The following is a 24,354-nucleotide window of genomic DNA, read 5'->3' as shown; positions in this document are numbered from 1 at the left end:
GAGTGAATATTTTCAGGTGAGACTGAAATTTCCACAAAGTAACGGACGTAAGGTAGGGATGCAAACATTAGTGCTGTCAGAAAAAATGCTTGACGAAGAAACGCGAGAAAGATATTAGGAAATGAGGATATTTTACTCTCAAATGCTCCCGGAACTCATTCGATTCTACATGACCATTTGCACCTGAAAAAGCCTTGTTGACTCTGTATGCCGTATAGTGTGACTGAAAACCAGATGATTCCATGAGTGACGTAATGACGGGCGGTGCTGTAAATAGTTCATAAGTGACAATCTCGATATGTGAACAGTTTGATGACAGATGTCGGCGTTTAGTCTAGTCATTGTCCATAAGACCCGTAGGAAAGTCATGTCTGAGGGCTGTTCTCTTGAAATCGTGTTAGTACATGTGTAAACAAATGTAAATCACGAGGGTAGACTTTTTGACTTATGGGCAGTTTTTTTCTACAGGGGCGTAATCCTACGAGGGCGGCGCCCCTTTTGAGTTGTTGCCGACTTTTCTTAAAATGATTGTAACTGCCATTGTGATTGTAGCAGAACAATGAATGAGGGTTGTTTTCTTTCTAAATAGTCCACGAAATAAACCTAGATATAGATTTTTGGCGTAGCCGCACAAATAGAAGGAGAAGAGGGGCCAAAGTCCAATTTTGGCTAATTTTTTAAAAGTCTGTTTTTATTTTCTCTCCATAATGTCCGAACGGTGATATCTTGTGTAACAATGATTTTTTTGGCAAGACACAACAATCCTCTATACAAGGACGCAATTTTTGACAAAACTCTCCCAATAGTTATCTCCACAAAAATATAATATAGTCAGATGCGCGAAATTTTTCAGAATGTAAACTTCCGTGGTTTCGTGTTTGCTTCACTACACACGTTGCAGTTCTAATAGAAGTAGAAAATTATTAACACATCTTTGTATTGTTATTCACGATTCTTAGATTAAACAGCACTGATAATGTTCTGTGTGATATTCCTGCTCCAAAAAGTACATGATGTACAAGAATGTTTCTTGGTATTAAGTGGCTTTATTTGTGAACCTTTTGCTAACTGTGGATAACTTTGTTTTCATTTTGTGAAATAATAATAAGTTTCTATGTAAAATGTCTCGAATTTTACCTCTAAAATACAAATTTTGTCGTATGTGAATTTTTCCAGGTTTTCTCTACAGCAGCTGCTAGAAAGGGTGGAGACAATCGTACTGATTTAGTGTGCCTTACTGCCTGCTATCTCCACTTAAAAAATGTGAAAATTTGTTTATGCATTTCAGGTGGTGATGTTACCTTCGCTGCAGGAATAATTTTGAATGTATTCATGTCTAGTAACAATCTACTATCTTTATTCTTGCAGATCACTGATGTAATAATTTTCTGAAATGATTTGAAGTTATTCTGGTGAAGTAGTTAAGGTATCAAGTGTGGAAAGTTCTTTACGTGGAGTGAAATTAACACAAGGAACTAGTATTGATTTTGATGTTACAAAATATGTGATCTGCCAAAAGATAGATAATGATCATAAGATCACAACTTCAGCAATTGGTAGAAATAATGTAAAAAATGTAGCTGAAATCAGGGAAGATGGAGTGTTGCAGAGACTTCGTTCAATGAATTCTGAAGTGGAATTTGTGAACCATTGCAATAATAATACCTGCTACAAGTTTTACACACTAAAAATCGTTACTTAAATTACAAAGAGATAGTGACGCTACGATTCAAGACTGTGAGGATGAAGAATTGGCAATATTACAATCTACAAAAAATAGACAAGGTTCAGACTATCCCGTACAGAACCGTCATGTGAAAAAAAATCCAATATACGATGTAACATGCGTAGTGTGTGGTCTCAATAAACACGCTGGTGTCAGGGAGAAGCACAGGATTTGTGAAAGTAACCGAGCCCTTGTCTTCCTCTAGACAGTAATGTTTTTTTAAAGACTATGTGTATACGAGAACTTGTGATCTAGAAGATGAGTCATCAGTTTTTGGAGCATACTTATACTATCATAAAATATGCCTAGAAAGACACCTTACTAAATTCAGAAGTTCACAGGAAAACAAAAGCACTGAAAGAAAGTCGCCTAAAGAAGAAATGATGAAAGAACTTTCACCTGTAATCAAACAGCTTCTGGAAGATGGCTGCGGTGCGACTTTGTCAGAAATGCGAGATTACTTAAACGGTAAAGGGACAGGAATCACGATAAGCAACAAAGAGGTCAAGCATTTTTTACTGAAGATTTTTGGAACTACGATTAAATTTTCTAAACCTACTAAAACCAATGAGTTTCTTATTGCCTATTCATAAATTTGACTACCGAGAAACTAACACAGATCGTCCGGAACCACAATGCTATAAGAGATGCCGGAAGATTAATAAGAAACCCCTTTAAAGTTGCAACAAAACAATTGGTGAGGCTCAGGATCTGAAGAAGTCATGGATCACCCCTGTTCCACAAACACTGCATGATTTTTTTCAGAACTTTTCCAAGTAGGACGATTGTCTCTTATGTCAAGCTCCACGAAAGACGTGAATTTACTTGAAGACGATGGAGTCGTTGATAGTGAGACCACTGATAAAGCTGAAGATGACGTACTGACGAAAAATTCTCTTTCTTGTAGAATAAAGTCAATTTTTCAGATTCTCTTGTATAACGTACATAGAGGCAAAAAATAAAAAAAAACATTTTCATCTCATGACAGCCCATGTTATATATGAAAAATGTAAAAGTAAAAGTTTGATAACATCTTTCGATAAACTTGATGAATCTGCAATCTACAACCAAGTTATGCATACACATGCCAAATTAGCCCAATACACTGTCAAGTCTTGTTCTGACGGTATTTCACTTGCAAGTCACTTTGTTAGTAATGAATTTAGAGTGGGTACGATGGATAACTTCGACCACGAAGAAGCTACACTTTCAGGTTTGCAAGGAAGTCATAACACTGTTCTGGTAGTGTTTCAACAGAAACCTAAAGAGGCAACAAAAAGTCCTATTCACTGGATATTGTTGAGAAAAATTTCTCCAAACGTGTGACGTCTCAACTCTCATGTCAAAGCCCAAAGCATTATCGCAAGCAATCACTGCCTTTGATGGTACCTCAGAATTTAAAAACGTTTGAAGATTTATTTGGTGCGGATTTAAGTGAAGTGACATTAAGGGAATCTGTGATCAGCACGATGAAGGCTTTGCATTCACTCAGTGATAAGGACGTTAACGTAACCTGGGAGGCTGTCAACGCAGTGATATTGAAATCTGAAGTTCCTCTTCAGCAAATTGAGTTCTTACCTATATTGCCATACCCGATTACAGCATACGATGGTGTCTATTCTGCAATTAAAAACTTCCAGTACTTTCTCAATCATCTTCATCAACCCGCTTTACCTATAGCTTGCGAAGAGGGAGTTTACCACATCGCTTTAGAAATCCAAATTACTTCAAACGAGTTCCCAGACATCGTCCTGATGATAGGATCTTTCCATATGACCAAAGCACGATTGGCGTGCATAGGTAAATATATATCAGGAAGTGGGTTAGAAAACATCCTTATTGAAAACTCAGTATTTAGACCAAGAGTAGGTGAAAGTGTATTGAAAGAGAGTAACTACATTCCTTCTACAAAAGCAATGTTCATGCTTGCTGAAGTAATTGAAAGGCTGAAATGGAAAACATTTTTGAAAGGTAATGTCAGTGCACCTAGTAAAATAGCCACCGACACTTTGAGAGCAATTAAAGATAAAGATATTGAAAAAGCACAACTCCTGTTTCAAGATCTTAGTAACAATTTTATAAGCTTAATCCAAGGTATGAAAGAGTTCTCTCAAATGAATGCGGAGCGTTCAGAAACGTGTCAGTATTTGGAAGGTCTTTTGTTTCTTGTGTCTCTTCTGAAGAATCTTATTCGAGCAGACAGAGAAGGTAATTGGCGTCTTCTTTTGAAATACCGTTCAACAACTCCTTTCAGTGTTTCACATTTTTGATAGAATCAATTACTTGAGGTGAGCATCCCTGTATTTAGAGCGGATGCGAAACTTGGAATTTCAGCATCCACAAGTTTTTGAAAAATTCATAGAAGGATCCTTCGTAGTCCGAAGAACCACAGGGAAACTCAATGCGGTTGGCTTGGGCATGGCACTGAAGCAGACGATAAGTAGATCCCAAAAACCACAAGGAGGAATAATTGTCCAAACAAAAGGAAAAGAGTACGTTGTTGAATGGCAGTTAATCTACCACGAGATTCTTGAAATAAGAAATGCTTCTCGGTCATTAATAGGTGTTGCAGTGGTTAACTACGATCTTCAGATACATCACGAATTAATAGGGAAACAGAATGAGGAGCTTGAAGCAAGCATCTAGATAATGTGCTCTTATGTTGAGGAAGACAAAATCCTTATTATACCAATGGAACGATGAAAATTCAAAATCTATCGACAAATGAACTTGTATCGCCACATAATGCAAAATCAATACTTTCCTTTCCTGCAAAAGGGAATGCACTTAATCTTGAATTTAGTAATGAGAGGTTTGTTTGCAAATCAAAAGCATTATCTGCCCCCATATACAAAGTGAAGTTGCAACCTTTCAATTCTGTTGGTTCATAGGATGCAAAATATGATAGATCTAATTCAGTTACAGATATTATCCATGCGCAAAGACTTGTTCATAATTGTAAGGAGAGAGGCATGTTATTGACCGAGATTCTAAGTTATGACATTTTACCAGTTACAACATTGGTGGATGAAAATATTAAATCACAGAAATCGGATTTGATGACTGCTTTGATAAGGAAATTAGACGATTCCGACTGCAGTTCTGATTTAAAAAAAAATCTACCGACGTGTTTAACAGTGGATGTTATGAATCAAATCCGCAGGATGCCTCTAAAGAAATTTAACACTTTCGGTTACCTTTTTGCTGCCCTCGTTGAAAGCATGAGTTCCATTCAGCAAGAAAAGTCACGAACGGATTTTGTCTTTGATAGCTACGTAGCAAACTCGATTAAGGACGGAGAAAGGGAACGAAGAGCTGCGGTTCAACCAATAACTGTATCTAACATTTCAACTTCTACTCGATTACCGGTTCAAATGAACAAATTTTGGGTGTCCATTGAAAACAAAAGTATGCTTCAGAGCGCTTTGGGAAATTATCTACAAGAACATTCACTTCCTTTGCAAGGAACTACTGCTCTGAGTAATGAAGTACGTGATGGTTGACTAATTCCGATTTTAACAATCAAATTTGCAAGTGCAGTGAAGTTTCGAATGAAGATTTAATGAAGCCTATTGAAGAAGCAAATTTGAGAATAATTCCACATATATATACGCACTTAAAAACGGCTACCAGCAAGTAATAGTAGCATCAAATGATACAGATATAATTGTCATTCTACTTCACATTTTCAAGTTCTTTCAAACGAAAGGTCTTCAGGCTCTTTGGCTGCGAAAATCTTCAAAAGAGTGCATACCAATTCACACGTTAGCACGAAAAATTTGCACATTATGTGACGTTATTCTACCAGTGCATTTCCTCACAGGTTCGGACGTCACTAGTGGGGAAGAAGTTTTCGGCCTTGAAAGCAAATCCTGAAAAGTACCTTCTATAATTTTGCCAATATTTACCTTCTATATTTTGGCCAGCAATTACCTGCAAATCCGGATACGTTCCGACTAGCAGAAAACTATCTTGTACAGGTATTAAAGCCTGGGAGTCCGTCTGCAACGTTTGGTCAGCTACGGCTCGAACTATTTTCACATTCAAAAACTCCATATCTGCTATCACTACCACATACAAGCTTTTCATTAAGTGCACATCTTCAGCGTAGCTTTTATTGGTTTACACTCGCTCTTCTGTATTGAGTTCAAACGCGTCACTGTTACCAGAACATTATGGTTGGTCAGTGGATGACGACTGTACGATAAGTCCGGACTCTCATTTAAACTTCCTTCCAGAAGATCTCTTGATTACTTGTGGCTGCAAAATGAAATGTACAAAACGTTGTCGCCGCTGTATCTCCAACTTTGTGTGTTGCATAGACTTCTACAAGTGCTGTGAATTCTGTAAAAATTGAGAGAAAAATTACTTCTAGCTACGTTAGCGCATGTAGCAGAGGTGGGTGATTACGTAAACAAAAATAAAAAATTAAATACTATATATATATATATATATATATATATATATATAAAGAGGTGATTCTTCACCTGATCTATTTACGTAATTATTCTCCAAAAATATAACAACATATTATATCATTCAAAAAAGAAAACATCCCTCTCGAACAATATCTCCTTGATCCCAAGAACATTATCAGTGCTGTTTAATCTAAGAATCGTGAATAACAATACAAAGATGTGTAATAATTTTCTACTTCTATTAGAATTGCAACGTGTGTAGTGAAGCAAACACAAAACCACGGAAGTTTACATTCTGAAAAATTTCGCGCATCTGACTATATTATATTTTTGTGGAGATAACTATTGGGAGAGTTTTGTCAAAAGTTGCGTCCTTGTATAGAGGATTGTTGTGTCTTGCCCAAAAAATCATTGTTACACAAGATATCACCGTTCGGACATTATGCAGAGAAAATAAAAACAGACTTTTAAAAAATTAGCCAAAATTGGACTTTGGCCCCTCTTCTCCCTCTATTTGTGCGGCTACGCCAAAAATCTATATCTAGGTTTATTTCGTGGACTATTTAGAAAGAAAACAACCCTCATTCATTGTTCTGCTACAATCACAATGGCAGTTACAATGATTTTAAGAAAAGTCGGCAACAACTCAAAATGGGCGCCGCCCTCGTAGGATTACGCCCCTGTAGAAAAAAACTGCCCATAAGTCAAAAAGTCTACCCTCGTGATTTACATTTGTTTACACATGTACTAACACGATTTGAAGAGAACAGCCGTCAGACATGACTTTCCTACGGGTCTTATGGACAGGGACTGTATTAGTTCGGTTATACTATTAAGATGTACCTACCATGAAGCACAATAAAGTTTGAGTCTTTAAGATTCGAGTATACTGTACCTGTCAGAAAATTTTCTTAGTAAAGAAAAAAATGTTAGCTGTATTTTTCAAATACATCTGTCGTTTTCGATACGTAAAAACAGTCACAGCTAAGTGGTACACTGCCAACCTAAATTCATCGAATGTCTAATGAACCCTCACCAACTGCACCTGAGGCTTGTCCTCACTCAGTTGATGACCCTCCCTATGGAAATGAATAAAGATTCAAATAAATTTGTAATGAAATAGCATCTAGACTCTCTTATTATACCTTGGATCTCTTATGCTATACTAACTCTTACCGAAGAAAGGGTGCAACTGTTTGAAGAGGAAAACGTAACCAAATAAAAGAACCTAGGACAAAATTCAAGAATGGACATATATTTAGTCTATCATATACATACTCAAATCACCACTCGAAAGTCTGCACCGAATATTTGACCACTACAGGACCAAAAGTTCCTCAACACCCACATTACAATCCATATTTTGCTTTATACGACATTTTACTGTTCCTGAATGTGGCAATGAAGCTGCAAGTTATCCAGTGTCAAAGATATTCTCAGGAGGTCTGATAAGGAGCGTGCTTTACTTGTTGTAAAACTTGAGAAATCTGCTTTGACAATTGGGTTTGAGCGGATGGAAAAATGTCTTTATCTTGGTGGAAAGTTTTTTGAAAATAAATAAATAAATAAATCTGCATTGCTGTGACGATGTCCAGGTCTTTTTCTCTTTCCTTCGCTCGTTAAATTCCACATAATGTAGAGAACTGCTCACGCTATTTCTTTAGCGGTAGTCGCAAAAAAAATATAATTAAATTACACCATGATTTTCATGGGAAAAGTGGATTAATCTAGGGGAATGACAACATTATTTTTAAAAATTAAGTTTATTACATAACTAAAATGGTAATATACAACAACATTTTATTGAGTAATTCACAAGAGCTATTTGATATCTGATAGTTCATTTGATAGTTTTATATCTTCATACAGATCGATTAACAGGCAAGTTATTCAGATGTTTAAGTTATTGGAAATGGATGATGCAATACGAATAAGCGACAACAGTTCTTAATCTTGAAAGGTTTACTGTAGGTAGACAATACATTTTGAAGTACTGCATCACATCTCTAAACTTGAATTTACCGATGCAACAAGAGCTCGTACATACCTGATGAGAGTAGTCTTCTAACTCGTAGAATTCTGACGATGATTGTCAGCTCACAACCTGTGTCTCGATTCTCGACTCTCCTATCTCCGAAGCTCCGAATGAAATTTTTGAGATCTTGAGGTCCCTTTTTATTATTTTGCGAGGGGTACACCCAAACTTCATATCAGTCAGTTTATCCGTTTGCATTAGATCCACAAATATGAAAACTTATTGCTTTTTTGCATTCTGATTGGCTCTTAACAAGGACCGCACCCAGGATACATGTCATGACACACATGTACACACGTGTACTGTCACAGCCGGAAAAAAATCAATATCATGATTTCTAGACTTATCCATAGATTCTAAACTATTTAACCAATTTCCGCACACTAATGCGGCGTCACGTTGTCAAAATCATGATTATATAACCATTGTGATGACTATGAGTAATCTTCAACAGGTAAACTTCCTACAAAATTGAGCAGCAAAAGCAACATCAGTCACCTTCAGAAAGTTTCACGTATTTCCTTTCTCTGTTACTAGTTTGTGGCAAATGAAAAGAGAAAAATGTCCTTTAAAATGTATGTTTATTTTATTTTATAAGTAACAATACAAACATAGTGGACACACAAACTACCATACAAATGTATATCTATATCCTTAGGCCGGAAATTCTCCGGAACTCCAGATACTTATTATCCAGACCTATACATAAAACTTAGTTTAGAAACCAGCTTATATGGCCGGATGGCCTCCGGTATTCCACAAGACAAAAAATTTAAAAAAAAATAAAAACATATTATGAAATACATAAAGACAGACAGACACATACATATATGTATTGGTGGCAACACATCTAATACACATACCACAACTATAAAATTATTATTATGGTTTTTTCTTTTACATTTATTAGCACTACAACTGTTAACCTCCGGAAATCCTTGATGTTAGTTTCAGTCCTTGGCAGGGTTTATTTAATCTTAATCAGTATTATAATATAAATCATTTTTATAGCCGTTACTTTTTTACTTATTTCAAATAACTATCATTTAATTTATTATTAATTTTACAACAAAAAGACACATACATAATTTAACCTAGTGACATAATATGATTATGATAGATGGCTCTTCACAGAAGCTTTCGCTTGTGAGTGAGAAACATCTTCATAAAGTATACATTAGTGAAATTTTATAATTTTTGCTCTTTTTTCTCTTCTTTTTTCCCTTCTCTTCTCCTTCTCTTATTTTTTAAATAAAAATAAAAATAAATATCAAATAAAACCCTTTAGTAGTTGTAGATAAGCATATTTCAAGTGACATTAGTCGATTTTTTACTAATATAATACATTTTTAATACATTAATTTAATACATTAACGCTCTTAAGTCATCGTTCTTTATTTCCTTTAACCAGTTATTTATTACTATTTTTAATCTATGCATTTTTCTTTCTTCCCTAATTTCTTTTGGAGTAGTATTATAAAGTTTCGGAGCTAAATAATATGTTTGATTTAGTTGTATACCATTGTTTACTTTTATTGTTTCAAGATCTTTTCGAGTTATTTTCCTTATTCCATACCCATGAGAAATTTTATTCCATTCATTGTCATGTTTTTTTACATAGAGTAGGACTGCTTTTATATATAATTTTTCAACAGTGAAGACTGAAAAATCTCTATACAGGTTTTCTAGACTGTCTTCTTTGTTTTTGTTTAAACATATTCTTATAATAGTATTTTGTTGAACTTTTAAAGTTCTTATATGCGTCTCATAGGCAAATCCCCAACTTAAGATACCATACTTTAATATATTTTCTGTTAGTGCATAGTATACCATACGTAAAACTTTTAATTCTAAACACCCTCTTAATTGTACAAATTTATACAGCAATTTTCTTAATATCTTGGTTACATGTTGAATATGCAATGTCTACTTTAAATGTTTATCTATTTTGACTCCTAAATAATTTTGTTCAGTTACTTTATTTATTATATTACAGTTAAAGTTTTAAGTATTAATAAAGTCATGATATTTTAAGACAATATTTTGTGGCTGTCCGGTTATTGTTGGTGAGAAAGCAATATGATTAGTTTTCATTAAGTTTAGTACCAAGGAATTTTGTTCAAGCCATTGCTTTACTTTCTTTGATGTTATTTCCGCTTTTTTGTAAGTTTCTTTCCACTTTTTCCCTGTTATTGTTATAGTGGTGTCGTCTGCAAAAGATTGAATATAGCCTTCAATACCTATATTGTACAAATCATTTATATAAATTATAAATAACATTAGACCTAATACTGATCCTTGTGGCACTCCATAGTTAAGCTGTGTTAAGTCACTCATAACATTTCCAATTTTCCAAATTCAAAATGATATTTTCAATTCCTTCAATAAAGAGCAATGTAACCATATTTTTGGATTCATCGTCACATTGCAAAATTCTCCTACTGTCCTTACTCCAAGTGTTATTGGAGTGTAGCTTATTACTTTTGCATAATTATCGTTCAACAGGCTTTCAGTACATAAAAATCAATATTGTACATACATCAACTATCTTAACCACTATACTTTCACAATATGGTTTAAAAGCCGCTCCATATGTGCATTGCTGTTTTGCTATCCTAAATATAATTACCTGGATAACGTAACTCCAATTTGACAATTATTTTTTTTTAATTTACCTGTGTGCCTTGACATGTTTCATTACAAATTTATGTATAGCAAGTATATATCTAGCTAACTACAACCTTGTTTTGTAACATCAAGCATAAAAAATCCCCGTAAAGCTTGAGGTGAGGGTTGTAAGAATCAAGTTTCATTCTTTGTACTTTGACACAAAGGGACATTCTAAATTATTGTGCCTAGAAGTCTGGAAGTATGCATTTGTAATAGTAAGCAACTTTTTTATGTCTGTACAGCAATGTTTCCATAAAGGGTCTAGGAAATTGTGCGACATTTTCTCATAATGTTTCCTCATATAAAATAGTATAACACATTGAATACTCTCTAATAACGATTTCCTTACAAGAATATTGACACACACACACACACACACACACACACACACACACACACACACACACACAAATTTTACGCAGATACTAATAAGCTGATCACGTTTCTCTCACACTGACACGCATATTTGCAAAAGTAACAAACATATTTGAAGCGTTGTCGCAAATACTTTGAATAGCAATATGTTTACCTGTCACACCTATTCTTTGTATCTGTGACGCACTATTCCAACAGTACCTCAGAAACTCTTAACAGCGGCACAATACTCTTAACTCAAACGTGTATATAAGTAACAGTAAAGTGTTATGCAACTAGCAACATGAGTCTAGCATATTTCAACCATTTTCTAAATAAATCTGGTAACAACACACACACACACTCCTATACACTTATTTGTGTACTTGTTAGCTCCTTGCTGGGAGACCGACTTGTTGAAACCAAATATGAAGAAAAAAAGGAAATCTAAGATACAAAAACGAAAGTGAGAACAAAATGCATGCATTTCATTCATACTTGCGGTGGGTAAAACTTATGACGTTGAACCAGGAAACACACTGAAGGTTTGGTCTCCACTTCGCTTTATCGGAGTACAAGTTGGTATTTAAAATAACTTTCACCGGGAAATATCTTGTCTTTCACAAACGGGGCGAGATGCAGTTCGGGATTTGCAATGACCACTACTGCTCGCTGTATTTGTCAGTAGCGTAGCGTGATATTCCGAAAGGGGGATGCTAAAGTTAGTCATTTGTGCGATATAGTACTACTACAAGCAGCAATACATAGCTATTCCGAATAGAAATATAGGGTTATACAAAATTTAGGAGGAAGCCCCACTAATTGGAGGTCTAGTGGGGCATAGAGAAGCGAATGCGTGGATTACCTTAGAATTTAATAGCCAATGTCTCAGCTCCTTCTTGCTACTACCGTTGTGACGAGAAAACTAGGCCCCACTTTTGGTTGAACATTGTTTCCAGTATCGTTCCCTTCATTTCTTTCTCGTGGGCGGCTTTTTTTCTCCACATACCACACGTCAATCTGACTGCAATGAGATTGCGCACACTTTTCCAGTTTTATCAGTTTTATCTGATAAGTCATTGACAAGCTGTCATTATGTACAGGATTGCGCACAGAAAAATTAAGCAATGTTGTCAGATGGAAAATATTTTCTCTTCTGTTATGTAAATCTGTATGAAAAGAGCAGCGGAATACCCGAACCAAGGGCCGAATAAAATTACTTCGATTGAGCTAATTTAGAAAATACAGAGAAATATATATTCTAACTAGATTTAGGAAGGTTATTTAAGATATATATTGACATATTCCATATTGTTAATAAGTAAATCGTGTAATTTTGCAAGGATTATATTGGAATGCAGTGTAATTAGTATGAAGAAGTAGTTTACTCACATCGTTGTATTACACTAATAATATTTTAATTTAAGTTTATTGTATCGCACATATTATTGTAACAAGTATCCAATATATGACCAGACGTTAGCGACAGACCTCAATAAATTTACCAAAGCAAAACTTTACGACAATGGAGAAAATTATTCACTTTTTCAATTTTCATTTTTTCCATAAAACTTGGCTAGTAGTGGGAAGTATGTATACTATATTACTATTATTATTATTATTATTAACATTAAGAATGTCATCATAAATGTTTGCTTTTTTTATTTAGGCTCCCATCTAGAATATTGGCCTCAGAACCCTCAGTAGCTCCTCGAACGAAAATAGGGCGGAAACATTTCACAAACATTGCAATTAATAATTCTATTCACTTGCTCCAGATATTTATCAGGTGATCTCTTCTTTGTTGAATATACAATGAGAAACAAAATTGAAATTAAGATCAATTGCGAAAGGATATACCAATACACACAAAAAAGGAAGATTTAAAGAAACATAACATTATATTGAAGCAGTATAAAATGCTTAACCCTTATAGATTCCGTCTTTTATAAGGTAAATGAGAGACTTTCAGTCAAGCGGCTACAGCACCATCCCTATTTATCATAGGATCATGGTTCATACCTCGTTTTCTTTTTACAATAAAGCAACCCTTCAATTGGTACCATTCACATCTCCTTAACATGTCCCTGAGGCGGGAAATTTTGAGAGAAATCGGGATTTTTCTTTGAAAATATTTCTTATTTTTTTTAAAATTTGAACCCCTCTGGACCCCCACTGTGTTAACGCAGAGACCTAAAACTCAACTGAAAAACACTAACGGGTGTTCTAAATGCCTGTACAAAATTTCAAGCTTTTATCTTGAACAGTCAGGGCGGAAAAAATATCAATAATCCCCACAATGTCCCAGATTACTGTAAAATATTTTGATCTGAGGCAGAACATTTCCTGAGACATCCCTATTTATCCTACAATCATAGTTCGCCCTTTATTATCTTCAGAATAAAACTGCCTTTCAAACGGACCCTTCACATGTCTCCATCATGTATTTCAGGTGGGAAAACCGCGAAAAAAAAGATTTTTTAAACCACAAAATCCCTTCTATTTACCTTTTGGCTCCTCTGAATCTACCTTGTGCTAACGCAGAGATCCGAAAAAATCTAATAAATAGTACTCGGTGGACTGAATGTTTGTACAAGATTTCAAACTTCTAGGTAGGAAAGTAAGCCCGCCAAAAAATAATGAAAATAAGTCTAACAAAAATATTCTTTTAAAGTTATGATGTCATCACCTCCTATGTCTCGACGCAGGAAGGTGTGAAACCATACGTAACGTGTTCTACAGTTCTACGTTGAAAACAAGTAAAAAACATTATTGGTTATTTTTTAATCGAATAATGCAGACGCTACTTTAGTACCTAAAAATAGGTACTGGAACTTCAAAGGGATCAAGATTATAAGACAAGAAAATTTTAACATTTGGATTGTACATTTGGAGGTATCATGACTTCAGTTAATCCTCTATATAATATGAATTTTATTTCTAATTTCTGTTTCTATCCTAGTCTGAAGGAAAACCTTCTTTGGGCACAGATTTTAAATCTACCATTGTGCAACGTTGGGCAAAAATCTCTGTTCAGAAAGACCAACAGAGATTTGTGCGCAATTCGGGATCTATAGTGGGCGCAATCCTGTTGCTCCCGTCAATCTCGTTCTTTCAAAAAGATATATATATCGCCCCTAGAAATTTGTCATCTTGGGTCCGGAACTCAGACGCCCGTTCGTGAATATGGGCCTGATTGTATATATTATTTGAAGATGTAAATACAAAGCACTTAAACCAACTGTTGGGGCCTGTTTCTGTATCCAGATACTGAAGTCAAGGGAGCAAATCTGTCTTTAACGTACGTGGGATGGGTAAGACTGTTCCCATAATCCTTTCCTTTTTTAACGATGTTCAAAATATTTATGAAGTTGAAAAAAATGCTGTGGAGGATTAGGGAAGCAGAGTTGTCTATAACATCGGCAGGAGGGTACATTTTAAGGCTTATTGTGGGGGGAGGGGAGAAGAGACTCATATTACAGTAGATGAATCAGATTTCTGAGGTAAACCTGTTGTACTCGTATATTATATACCAAATGATGTAGATGAAATAGTGGTACATATCATTATTACAACTCAGTGCCGTGAGCATGTTCTGAAATTTGAATATATGCATAATAATAATTGACATGTTTCTACTTACGCATCCACAATGATCCACATTAAAATTTTAGTACATTTGTTTTATAACAATACAAATAATGACTTCCCCAAAACAATGAAAGAAAATTAATCAGGTCTATATTTGGCGCAACAATACTCTTATCTGAGCAAAATTATGATTACCACAATAGAATTGTTACAGGAATTAAACAAATAGTTGAAAACAGACTACTAATAAGTAATGAAATGAAATATTAAAGAATACGATTCTTTTTTTAAAAATGAAACAAGTCAAAGGACATCAGTTTCGTTTGTGGCAGTCGGATAGAAATCATAATCACAATCTCAAATCGGATTATTGGGGGGTGGACAAGATTGTAGGGAACATGTTCCCATTATGTCCCCGAGATTTGTGCCAGTGACTGAAGGACCCTGGCACAATCTTTGCGAGTGACGGGGAGTGGTGGCTCTCTTGTCCTACCAGATCGGTGACCGTAGTTCTACAGAATGCTTTATATTTACGCCTGTGTCTCTGAGCTCCTTTACGATGAAGATTACAATTACGATGCATTTAGTTGCGATTAAAGCATAACTATTTTAATACTATTATTTACATAACCGGCATGCTTCGAAAATGCGTTGAACTAACCATTTCCGTTTTGTTCTATTTCCTTTACATTAGTGCTCGTACGTTCTATTCAGAATATACAGTTGGAAATACTTGAATATGCCAGCGTATATCTAAAGCAAATGTAGGGTTGCAAAGGATGAGGAGGAGTGAGACGGGAAGTATTGAGCATGCGCATTCAACAGAAAGCAGACGAAAACCCCGATGCTTTCAGTAGGCCTGGAAGCCCGAGGAAAATAGCATACGACAGGAGGAAAGACAGAAAATGTGCATCTGAGCGACGCCCATGCGTACATTCCTCTTGTCAAAGTAAGTCGAGAGAGCGCGCCAGAAGATTGCAGTGGAAATAATTGTGATAATTACAAGCAAACAATTTATATATAATGAAATACGTACTTTTTCTTATTACCAGGGGATGCCGGGCATACCGGCGTTCTCTTACGCTACGCCGCTGGTATTTGTTAATAAACACTGAAGAGTGTTTTCACCTTTTCGATTTACTCTCCCGCCATTGAAACAGTTCCTTTACTTTCTGCGCGACGATGAAGTAGAAACATTCCCATAGCGAGACTCTTTTTATATCGCATTCGTCGATAGAAAGGAAAAGCATTAGATCTCAACTGTTTTGAAGGAAAATTTTAACACAGAAACAGAGATACAATATGCTGAAAATTTTAACGGGTGGTTATTTTCTGTATTTTTTTCTAAATACTTAGACGTTCAGTTAGAAACGTTTAAAATTGCTTTTCGGATAGATGAACAGGACTTTTGATCAGGCTCTTGTACAGACCAGATTCAATGTATGGATTAAAATGTATGCCACATTTCAGTTTAAGGAACAACTTAATTACGTTGAAACATGAGCACTCAGTACAAAATTGCACCTTAGAAAACGACTGTTACAACTTTGTTTCCGCAGTTTGTATGTACATTTTAGAATTAGAAAATTTTCTCGTAATGATAATTCTTATGGCCATTGTTCTTGAATCCATTTCTAGATAAACATCTTAATCACAAATGTTTAATATGTCTGAAATTAACTTTTTAGATTAACATTTATCTAAAACTTGCATTTTATATAATGTTTATTAAAATAACACTTTTCTCAATATTCACTTTCCCTCCCGTGCCTTAGAAAAATAATTGTTTAATATAATTTTCTGTCGTGCGGAACGTACGTGGACATTTCATATACTCCCATGCGCAATAAAAATAGCGCGTATACTGTAACTCATAATTTTTCTCATTTATTCCACTTTCCTTACGTATATGGGTAAAATTCAGTTATTAGTATGTGGAGATAATAAAAAAGAATACATCTAAGAAGATATTTCCAAAAATATATATAAAATAATAAAAATATAAGGAAGAAAACAAAATTATGCTCGGTTTTGTATATACTGGCAATCATGATTTCTAGGGATTTTTTCAGTAGCAAAGCACGTTTACGAAGGGATATTGACAATAGGCAGTGAATGAGCTGGTGGAATAAAGTGGAAAGTGGAGTAAAATATTGATTTTATTGGTTTAACCCTAGTGTCTAGATGGTTTTCCAAATATAAATTTGCTTTTGTGGCCAAGATGTCGTACGAAAATATAGAAACCAAGAGTAAATCTCCTGTCTTGAGGCTGGAAGTGACATGCGCTATTGATATTACCATTTACTTTTTAAGAAAAAGAAAACATGCAAAAAGTGGTTTTCGTGATTAAGTGGTTAGCGTGCCTGATTAGTAGTTCTTACACTATTTTAACACTACATCGAATTCCATCCCACCCTTTTTTATAAAACATTATAATTTTCATATTAATAAGAACCGAAGCAATATAACAAGGACATAACTTATTGCTATTTTGCTGTAATGACGTATTTATCCAGGATTAGAGTACTATTGGTAATAGCTGTTGTTTTCAGTTCATGCTGTTGTATAGCTTCTCCCATCCTGTTTCTTTGGGAAAATAACAAAAGTATTTTTTTAGTGGACCGAACAGATGGAAGTCACAGGGGACATGATCAGGCTGTAAGGCGAATGAACAAGCTGCTCCCACTTCAACTTGTTCAGTACCCTTTTTGTGACCTGAGAGACGTGTCGACGAGAGTTATCGTGGAGCATAATCACTCACTTTGTCAAAGACTTGTTGGAGACACAGTGTCCCCCGTATAGGGCCACCCCTCGGCTGTGAATTTGACAGATTTAGTCCCTTTTCCCAGTCAAAATTGGATAACACGTCGTTGCTCCTGAATCTTCGAAATTTTCAATGTGAACAGCATGATTTCCTCACACGCTCTGTCACGTCAATTTGACGGAACACATAACTCCTGAGTCTCTCCTGAATCATGGGAAAGGCGCTCACGCATACGCAGAACCAGGACAAACACTATTCTCTTCTCTACGTTATCGCTAAGCGGCATATTTCTATTTTATCCGGCACTGTTTTGTATGACATTTCGTACCTTTTCATTTTAACTTAATTAACAATGAAACCGCCAACAACTAAATGATAGAAGTATATGTTCGCTGATTTATTATCTCTGCTTATATTTTGTTAGTTTATTATTGAATTATTGGCGTTCACATTGTTTATTCATGAAACCTGGTTCCTGGAAAGTTGGCAGACAATATTTAAAGAACCAAGATGGAAGAGATAAAGCACATGGAAACGATTTTAATTTTTCAATCACAGTAGATACACAAATTGAAAATATAATCTGTTATATGCTGTACAAAATCTTATAGGACTTAATATTTCGGAAAATGAGTGTGTAGCATCTTTGTTATATGTAGTCCCGCACAAATTATCAATCATTACAAAAAATTACCGCCATTGTATGTCCTTCGTGGCAGATTGTTTGCGATTATGAGTTCAAATCAGTTATGCTAACCTCAAACGTTATAAAATCTCATCCCATAGAAATTCCCATTTTGCTCTTGAATTCCCCACATTATGCTAATTATAAATTTGCAGAACTTGTAAAGTAGTAAAACCCAAAACTACTGAACGTTATTTTCTGGAATATATGAAACAATTATCCGCAAATTTTGATTCTCTATGTTTATAAAATAGTTTTAAAGATCAATTCTCCTTGGAAAAAGCAATGTAATACGTTCACGAAATGTTTTGGAAACTTATTATTTCTGCCACTTCTTTTACTGGACGTAACGACAAAAAATAACACGAAAACAATGAGAAAAGCAAATAGAAGAAAAATCATATTCCAGTATTATTTTTCAATGCTCGAATACAATTTAAGGTTATTCATGGCCGATCGTATTTTTTAAAGAAATATTTACGCTCTGGCATGTGTTTTCTGGTAGCACAAATTAACAATTAACACTGATTTCAGACTGAAGATTCACTAGGCTATAAAAATTCTGTTCGCGTTGATAAGGTCTAAAAGGGGCCACGGTGGCTCAGTGGTACAGCGTTCACCTCTGGTGCTGGGGGTCCCAGGTTCGATCCCAGCCCCCGCCAAGTGAACTTAGTGGTGGACAAACGCCATGTGCGTGGGTTTTCTTGGGGTTCTCCCGCTTCCTCCCACTTTCTTCATTCCACCAATCCATTCATTAATCATCATCACCGCCTCCTTTAGCCTAACCGGCATAACCATGGGACGGAAAACTCAAAACTCAAAGATAAGGTCTAAAAATCACTTATAGGCCTATGCTACAAATTTCGAGGAAAATTATCTTTATCCCTTTTCTAGAAATGAATGAAATTAATTTTAATGGTGGTAGCTGCTTTGGTTAAGACAAACACGAGTAGTGCGTTTTGGGTATTACTTTGTGTGTCTTATGTCATACAGCTTTGGTAGTAAAAGGGAAGATTAAACGGCACTTTATCCTTTAATGAGCGTGGTAAGCTATTAGTAATCTTCATACGTAGATCATTTTAGGAGTTTGTGATAAAAATGGTTTAACTGTTACCAATTCGTGTCCTTTTCACTAGAGTTGATTGGGAAAACTAATAAAATAAACGTTTCAATTTTCTAACATCGATGAGCGTCCCGCTATCTATAGCACTGCTGTGTGTTGTCTTTCCTTATGGGCATTCATCAGTGATAACTTATGAAATATTGCGAAACCGCTCAACACTAGTTTATTCATTGATTGCTATAGAGTAAAAGCAGCCGGTTTTAATAATTGATATCTATAGAGTAAATAAGGTAATTAATATGTAGATCGGATTTTATCTAAAAAATTGAATGTCTTAAAATATTTAATCTCGAATCGGATTTCTCTACTAGAACCAGAAGGGGTAGAAATTTAATACTACTTTTGGTTTTCATATTAGTTGAGGAAATATTACGTGATCTTCTTTACTGTTTTTGCTAGTGTTTATTATTATTTTGTGAGTACAGGATCTAGATCAACTAGAGCGTGAAGGATAAGTTTTGCAACCGATTTGGGCTTTTCCCTTCAGGAGAAAGGGTTGAGTAGTAACACTAATTCTACGAACAAGTAAGTTCTCTCAGGTGTGACAACAAGGTGCATTATTGGTCTTTTTCAGTGAAATAAAGCTAGATGTTTAAGGTAATATCCACGATTGTGCTATAAATGCTAAACCAGATGATTAATGAGTGATAGAATTGAACGATGAAGTAAAATGTTCAGTGCCAAGTTAGGAGATAGTAAAATTCTCAAAGCCAAGGACATAAAAAAAACTAATGACCTTTCCATCTTGAAATAAGCCTTTTGTCATTTAGCCTACGTAAACTGTCATCGTAATAATGGACCCTTCATGTCCCGACAAAAGTAAATAACTGTATATTCACGTCTCATATAGCCATGCTGATGCAAAAGAGATCTGAACTTAAATAACCAAAACACTTGGTAACTATTTTCAAATATTAATTCATTATAACAAATAACAAGGTATTTTCAATCTTCTGCATATGAATTATAATATTTTGCTGTTTTTCTTTTCGTTCTTAGACTTCCTAACTAGTTTTGGCATAAGTGTTGGAGGTCTTATCCAATGATTATGTATATCCGCCTGTCAATGGACAGGTATCAACCCTAAACGGGAAGATATATAGAGAAACGGTCTCCAGGAATGGATTAAGGGTCCCCAAGAATAGATTTAATCTCTCCGGATTTATCTCTACTAAAATCAGAAGTGGTACAAATTTACTGTTATTTCTTGATACAATTAGACTTTTGGAACCAAAACCATAAACAGCCATAAGACAAATGATAATAGATAGCGACAAGCAGCTTTTGGGAATCGATTTAGCGTCTCACGGAGAGATATTGTGTAAATACTTTTACATCTTCTTAAACTGGAGCAGGTATGGAGTTACTGTAGGTACTATTTTAGGTTTAAATTTGATTTTTATGAAGCAAACCCGGCAAGAGATATCGAGAAGCGGCTTATGAGAATCAATTTATTGTCACAATAATAGGTCCCATCTCCTCTAACATATTTCTATTTAAACCAGAAATTGATCAAATTGAGCATTTCCGTTTTCACTATAAACAGATATTAAACGGAAACGATTAGAGACAGCGAGAATTTATTTTCGGTAAATAATTTAACGTTTGCTAATTTCTCTGTAGTAAAACCATAAGTGGTTCAAGTTTACTATTACTGTCCGGTTTCAATTAGTTTTCGGAGACAAAATTTAAATACCAATTGGAGAGATATTATTTTAAAACTTCTTTATCTACTGAAACCGAAAGTGGTAGGAATTTTCTATTATTTCTTATTTCAATTTGAGATTTGTAAAACCAAAACGATAAGAGAGATCGGAAAGTAGTTTCCGAGAATCGAATGAGCGTCCCAAGAATAGGTTCTTTTTCCTATGATATCACTCTAGTTAATCCGAAATTCGTATAAATGGGTGATTTTCGGTTTCAACAAAATGGTCATGAAACTAAAATGGTAATAGACATCAATACGTAGTTTTCTTTATAATTGATATACCATCTTATAAAATAGTACTAAGTCTACCTGTTTCTCTCTATTAACCCTACGTGCACCAAGTGGTTGCGCGTAACACCGTGCACCAAGGGAGGGTCAAAAAATGTCCACCACATAAATAGTTATTATCTGTCCGAGAGAAGGTAATTTTCTATTCTTTTGTACTAAACATAAAGCAAGACGATTAAAGGCTACGAAAAGAACAATTATTAAGCATGTTAACATTTTTATTTGTTATGCTCACAATATATTTTAAAAGCAAAAAAAATGCTATTAGCATATTTTCCTAATTACAAGAATAAGGATATGGTAGTACCAATATAACTTTTTTCATTCGTGAAAGCTACAGAGTAAACATTATTTTCTGATAATGCCTGCCAAAACTAATTGTCAGTTACTCTGAATCAATAATATTGCTTTCACAAGCGAGGCATACGCTGGTTTTTAAATCTTTTCCACAAACAAAGGCTTCACATTTTGCGCATACAATTGTTGTTTCTGCAAGTTTCTTCAATTGAATATCATTTGATCTTGCTTCTTTGCAACAAATAACACATTTTCCTCTTCCTGTTTTTGGTTCTTTCACTTTGGTAACACTTTTCGTGATTGTGTGTCCCAAAATATTTTCTATTGTTGTGACAACGTGATTCTGGAGACCACTTGAATCCTTAGCTCTTTCCTTCACATTTTCTTTGATAAGCTTCATGCGTACTTGTTGGAGGAAACTATACCGTCTGTTAGAGTTTTTACGCCACTCTGGATCATTCATCACGTATATAGTATATGATTGATACAAATGATATCCAACAACAAAAAATACACAGATAATGGCCATCTTCGTGTGTTCCTTTTGGTTGTATATTTTCTGGCCATTTGATCAATGGAGTCCACTCCGCCTTTGGTTGAGTTATAAAACAATATAATACCGGACTAGTTTTTATCAGTTTCATCGAATTTTGTATCCATATGCTGTGTCGAGAGCATGACTAGTACTTTCTTTTTTTCCCGAACAATGTACGACACAAGTGTGACTGCTGAATTACCAGAAGCAGGATCCGTAAATGCAAATATGTTGGAGTGTAATTCTCTGCCTTCAGTTCTTCTGCAATGCTCTTCCTATTGCACTGCATTGTTCCAACTAGAGTAAGATTATACAGTGGTCTCTGTACAATTCATCCGCAAGCTCTACATATTTATAATACTTATCAGTTGTCACATTGCGTTCTGTACTTACAATAGGAGCAAGACGTTTCACTATTTCTTCAGAGTAGAAGAATTGAGGGGTCAATCCTCCTACTTTGAAGACATAAACTTCCGTATTGAGGACATAACGCTGTTCAGAGTCTGCTAACATTCTTACCAGTATCCCGCACGTTTTGGGCTTATCTTTCATGAACACCTTGAACGGGCATCTCTCCCTGAAAGACGAAAGCATTTCACCGACAACAGTGTTTTGGCCAGCTTTGTACTGCTTGGTAAACGTTTCATTTGTAAGCTGTAATATTTTACCTAACGCAGCAAATTTGTCTGTAGCTCCTCTTGTACTTTTATCATCAAATCTGAGAACACTTAGAAGCGAAGTGAATCGATTTTGACTCATGCTTGCTATATATGACGACCTACCATGTTCTTTTGATCATGGTAAATCATGATAGTTCAGATTGTTGTCGTTATTTATACCCATCAAAATCAAAACTCCAGTCAAAGCCAGCATTTCAGTCTCATTGGTTTCAGCAACATTTCTTCTACGCGCCTCTTTATTAGTGTATTTAAATCAGTGACAAAATGTCTTTCGTAAAAAGTTTTGAAAATGACTCTGTTACACTGCTTAGTTTTCCTGGTAGTCGTAAGCCTGATATTTCACTTATAATATCTGGTTGCGTTTTGCGTATAGAACGAAGAGCTTCTTTAATTTACACTCAGCCATTTTTAGCAATGTATGCCATGCCCGATGAGGGGGAACTTCAGCCTTCATCGTCACTACAGCCATTACTATTATTCATTTCTTCGAATTCCTTATCATAATTACCGTTGTCGACATCGCTCTATTGATCTTTACTTTCACTTAGAATTTCATCCGCACTAGATACAGAGCTACTGTCGTATGTGTTCATTGCCAGTTCCCGCTCAATGCCACTATCGGAAACAAAATATGTCACATTTGCTTTCAGAAGGAAGCAAAATCGTGTGCTGTTTATTTATTCATACTTTCCACTGAAGTATCATGATTCTCAAGTGTTTGCCACAAATACAATGTACTGTACCTAGTGTGGAGGCATGGTTTCGTAGCTGCGATTGGCAGACCACCATTAGTGAATGACACTTTGTATCAGCTGTTTTCGCAGCAACGCCTAGCATCAGAATTTTAAACTTTAACTTGATATAACATCTTGTATATTATAGTGATATACTGCACCAAGGGTGGGTACTTTATGTCCACCACGAAAACCATTTTTAAACAATATATTAATTTTTAGAAATTAAAGTCATTGAGAATCAGAAACTACAATTTACATTATTTTTTTTTACACAAAACCTTAGTTATGACGTGATACTAAGGAGATAAACATAAAAACCGTTATTTATTAAAAGGATGGACATTTTAAACCCCCCTTAGTGCACGTAGGGTAAAAAGATGAAAAGAAAAAAAATTATTATTACTTCGGGTTCCAATGTAATTTTCATGCAACGGAAACAGTAAGGAATATCAAGAATCGATTTTCCGAAATCGACTCAGCCTTTGTCTGATGTGTTTTCTGGTATTAAATTTGGTTTTGTTATTGAATTTGCATCGTTTGAAGTCTACCATAGTTACATATTCTGAATCAAAACTCATGTGTTATCAAGAAACATCCAAGGATTGTTTCCCTTGTTTATAATTATGTACTATTTGCTATGCTTCATAACAAAAACTCCACATAGTTTCTTAGTGTGTGGACATGTATTCGTCCTAAAACAGCAAAATAATAATAATAATAATAATAATAATAATAATAATAAT

General features: G+C 35.0%; 1 protein-coding gene across 1 annotated transcript; it reads right to left on the bottom strand.

Annotated features, from left to right (window-relative positions):
* Positions 1-22,491: 22,491 nt before the first annotated feature.
* Positions 22,492-22,953, bottom strand: LOC145682695 (uncharacterized). The gene has a single exon (XM_081754083.1). It carries the CDS (start codon positions 22,951-22,953, stop codon positions 22,492-22,494), a length of 462 nt encoding a protein of 153 aa, XP_081610209.1.
* Positions 22,954-24,354: the final 1,401 nt, after the last annotated feature.

The sequence above is a fragment of the Thermobia domestica genome, chromosome 4 (assembly GCF_964235325.1).
Source record: "Thermobia domestica chromosome 4, izTheDome1.hap1.1, whole genome shotgun sequence".
In the NCBI taxonomy this organism is placed as follows: domain Eukaryota; kingdom Metazoa; phylum Arthropoda; class Insecta; order Zygentoma; family Lepismatidae; genus Thermobia; species Thermobia domestica.
This window is presented reverse-complemented; position numbering and strand designations above follow the sequence as displayed.